Below are 4,220 nucleotides of genomic sequence, written 5' to 3'. Positions count from 1 at the left end.
ACTTGACAATCTCCCGAACATACAAATCCGCTAGCTTATCCATATTCATCATCTGATTAATCGGCAGAAAATGAGCACACTTCGTCAATCTGTCTACTATCACCCAGATTGAGTCATGCCCTCTCACCGATCTTGGTAGGTGTGTGATGAAATCCATGGAAATGTTGTCCCATTTCCACTGTGGAATGTCCAAGGGCTCTAACATACCCCCTGGTCTTTGGTGCTCGATCTTCGCTTTCTAACATACCAAGCAGGAAGCGACATAATCAGCCACATCTGTCTTCATACCCGTCCACCTGAAAGTAGCTTTCTAATCTTTATACATCTTAGTCATACTAGGGCGTATGCTAAGACGACTCTTATGCCCCTCATCTAGGAGCATCTTCCTCAGAACTCTGCTGCTAGGAACACACACTCTCTCCCTGAACCGTAGAATCCCATCTCTGCCCATCCGAAAATCATTCCTCTTCTCAATGCCCAACTCACCAATGATCTGTTATAGCTCCTGATCCTTACCCTGTTCCCCTCGAAGCTCATATAGGAACTCATTCGTGATCCTCAACATGCTACATCGTATCTGTCCAGGCCCCATATCCAACCCCAGATTCATGTCCCTTAACTATTCTATCAGATCTAACTCTCTAATCATCATGGTTGACACATGAATTCTCTTCCTACTCAGGGCATCTGCTACGACGTTAGCTTTACCAGGGTGGTACAATAGCTCAAAGTCGTAGTCCTTTAAATATTCCATCCAACGCCTATTCCTCATATTCAGCTCCTTCTGATCAAACAAGTATTTTAACCTTTTATGATCGTTGAATACTTGAAACTGCGCCCCATACAAGTAATGCCTCCATGTCTTGAGAGCAAACATGACTGCTGCTAACTCCAAGTCGTGGGTCGGATAATTTTTCTCATGCACCTTCAACTGTCTCGATGCATACGCCACAGGTCGTTTATCCTACATCAGCACACAACCCAACCCCTGCTATGAGGTGTCACAGTACACCTCAAATGTTTTAGCCGTGTAAGGGATTGCTAGTATCGGTGCGGTAGTCAATCTCCTATTCATATCTTCAAAGCAGGCTTCACACACATATGTCCATGAGAAAGGCTGGTCCTTTCGGGTAAGCTGTGTCAGGGGACTCACCATCTTGGAGAAACCCTCCACAAATCGTCGGTAATACCCTGCCAAACCCAAGAAACTCCGCACCTCTGAAACTGTTTGGGGCCTCTCCCACTTCACCACGGTCTCGATCTTAGCCGGATCAACTGCTATTCCTTGGGCTGAGATCACATGGCCCAGGAATTGTACCTCCTCCAACCAGAATTCACATTTCGATAACTTCCCATACAACTGGTGCTTTCTGAGAATCCCCAACACCAGTCTTAGATGCTCTGCATGTTCTTCCCTGCTCTCGGAGTAGATCAGAATATCGTCGATAAACACTACCACAAATTGATCTAGATATGGCCGGAAAATCCTATTCATGTAATCCATGAATATGGTCGGCGCATTGGTCACCCCGAATGGCATCACTACATACTCGTAGTGGCCATAACGTGACCTAAAAGCAGTCTTCTGTACGTCCTCCGGCCTGACTAGGATCTGATGGTATCTAGATCTCAAGTCTATTTTCGAGAACACCGCAGCTCCCCTCAGCTGATCCAACAGATGATCAATCCTCGGCAGTGGGTACTTATTCTTTATTGTTAACTTGTTCAGCTGCCGGTAATCAACACAAAACCTGGAGCTACCATATTTCTTTTTCACTAACAGAACCGGTGCTCCCCACGGTGATGCACTCGGTCGGATGAACTTCTTCTCAAGTAGATCCTCAATCTGTTTCTTTAATTTGGCTAACTCAGCAGGCGTCATCCTGTACGGTGCCATAGAATCTGGCCCAACGCCAGGGATGAGATCAATGGAGAAATCCACATCCCTGCTAGGCAGCAACTCTAGAATCTCATCCGGAAATACATCTTCGTATTCATCCACTATCGGAATCCTGTTGATCTTCTCGGTCGTGCTCATCTTCTCCGCCTGAGCCACAATCATGTAACACGTAGCTCCAGCCTCAATCTCCCTCACCGCCTAATTAGACGAGATAAGCTCCAACCCTACCGTATCTGGAAACACTATCCTGCGTTGTCCGCAATCAATAACAACATGGTTGCTCGATAACCAGTCCATGCCAGTATCACATCCAAACCCTCCATTGGCAGGCAAATAAGATTCAGCGTGAACCTACGACCTTCCACCTCCATAGGGCATCCCACGCACATAGAAGTGGTGGATACCTCTCCAGATGCTGGAGTCGCAACTATCAGCTCGCACCCCAGCTCTCGCATTATAAGCCTAAGCCTCCCCACACATTCATTAGACACGAATGAATGGGTGGCGCCTGAGTCAAATAACACCACCACCTCGTGGTCACACAACAAACACATGAACTACAATAAATTACCTGACTGGGTTGCCTCTGTAGTCGTCAAGGCGAACACACGCCCTGGTGCTCTAGGCCGATCTCCTACAGGTTTCTTGGCTGGCGCACCTCCAGCTGGTTTTCTGTTAGAACACTGTCGTGCAAAGTGTCTAGTCTGATCACACACGTAGCACTTACCAGTGCTACTGTCTTCACCTGTACTACTGGCAGGTCTAGTACAATCTCTCCTCAAGTGCTCCCCGCCACAGTTATAGCACTGTAGCCTCTTGGAGGTAGTCGGCGGTCTGCTATAAGGTTTCTTCTGTGATCTGACATCTAGAGCAGTCTTTTGATGTCTCCCTCCCCTGCTAGACCCCGTCTCCAACTGCTCCACAGTCTTGGCCTGCTCGACCAAAACTAGAAACTCTCTAATCCGTAGCGGCACAATGAAGCGACACAGTTCATGTTTCAACCCGCCCTCGAACTTTCTGCACCTCTACTCCTCGGTAACTACAGGTGAGTAGAAACGAGCCAAGTACTCGAACCACTCTATGTATACTTGCACGGTCATAGTTCCCTGTTGGAGGGTAAGGAACTCTGCCTCCCGCTCGTGCCTCGCACTATCGGGGAAATACTTCTCCAGGAACCTCGTCCTGAAGGTAGTCCATGTTACCTGCTCTTCACGGGTCTGCATCAACTACTACATCCCCTGCCACCAGTACTTCGTGTCTGCCACCAGAAGAAATGTGACAAACGACAACTTTTGCTCATTCATGCATTCCAACACTCGACAAATCTTCTCACACTCATGCATCCAAGCATCTTCCTCGTCAAGAGTGGCCTTGCCAGAGAACTTAGCTGACCGATGTTTCATGAAGTCCTCCATAGATACTAGTCTAGCGGGTGCCACTATGGCTCTAGGTGGTGCAGCTATGGGCTGCATCGCGTTCACCATGCGATGAATCGCCTGGGCTATGTCGTCAGCTCCAGCAGCGTTCCTCCTCCTCCTGTTAGCCATAGCTTGCGCGCGCCACATGTTATAGCTATTCATACACACAACTCAAATTAGGATTTCGCATCCAAAATAGTACAATAATACAAATAAACAGTCACGCAAGCGTGACGCTATAAGCTCACTCCCCATAGACCTTGTACCGTACCTAGCCAAACTCGACCAAGTAAACAGTGTGCATTTCGAGACCGCCAAGTACCCAGGCTAGGCCGAGTTAGCACTTCATATCACCAACATAAGCCATCTAGGCAAGTAGTCGGTCTAGACCGACTACTCGAGCATATCTGGTAAGGTTAAAGCCCAGGTCGACTACTCCAATAAACTTAAGCGAAAATCGAAGCCCCCGCATTCAATAGGTCTCAAGGGCCTGGGTTGGGGCCCAGGCCCACTCATGGCCCAAACTAGAGCCCAGGTCAAGACCCAGCCCATGAAATGGTCAACGTCATTAATGTTCTATAAATACACGTGGACCCCATCATTTAAAGGTACGCATTCATTAATCACTGATTTGACTCTCTCAGAGCTTTGACTTACTTGAGCTTCAGAGACTCTTCTGCAGGTAACCCCCCCTGGGTCTAAGCCGACATGTATCGACTGGGAAGAGGCCAACTGAAGAGATAGCGGACTACGTGGTAAGGTGACGCTTGTGCCTAACCTATCTTGTTTGTTCTCTGCAGGAACAATTGGCGCCCACCGTGGGGCACGAGACGAACACCTTTAGTATCCGTTTTTTCTCTGAAGATGGTTTCTACCCGCAGTAGAGCTGGAGCGAACAAGCC

The 4,220-nt window shown here is 48.1% G+C and overlaps 1 protein-coding gene across 1 annotated transcript; it reads right to left on the bottom strand.

The window, feature by feature from the left end:
• Positions 1–2,142: 2,142 nt before the first annotated feature.
• On the bottom strand, positions 2,143–3,123 carry LOC114180510. Its single transcript, XM_028066823.1, has 3 exons — positions 2,944–3,123; positions 2,472–2,832; positions 2,143–2,408 (listed from the first exon to the last, which is right to left on the bottom strand). The coding sequence occupies exons 1-3, from the start codon at positions 3,121–3,123 to the stop codon at positions 2,143–2,145; spliced, it is 807 nt and encodes a 268-aa protein (XP_027922624.1).
• Between the last annotated feature and the right edge of the window lie 1,097 nt (positions 3,124–4,220).

The sequence above is a fragment of the Vigna unguiculata genome, chromosome 4, assembly GCF_004118075.2.
Source record: "Vigna unguiculata cultivar IT97K-499-35 chromosome 4, ASM411807v1, whole genome shotgun sequence".
NCBI classification, from domain to species: Eukaryota; Viridiplantae; Streptophyta; class Magnoliopsida; order Fabales; family Fabaceae; genus Vigna; species Vigna unguiculata.
The sequence above is the reverse complement of the archived record's forward strand: the minus strand, read 5'-3'. Positions and strand labels throughout refer to the sequence as shown.

What these genes read in the sequence shown, in the direction of transcription:
- LOC114180510 (XM_028066823.1), bottom strand. Translation starts at nt 3,123, where the DNA reads ATGCAGACCCGTGAAGAGCAGGTAACATGGACTACCTTCAGGACGAGG. An exon ending in TGGCTCGTTTCTACTCACCT is followed by an intron (nt 2,833 to 2,943) that starts GTAGTTACCGAG and finishes TTGGTCGAGCAG; the next exon opens with GCCAAGACTGTGGAGCAGTT. An exon ending in TACAGAGGCAACCCAGTCAG is followed by an intron (nt 2,409 to 2,471) that starts GTAATTTATTGT and finishes TATTTGACTCAG; the next exon opens with GCGCCACCCATTCATTCGTG.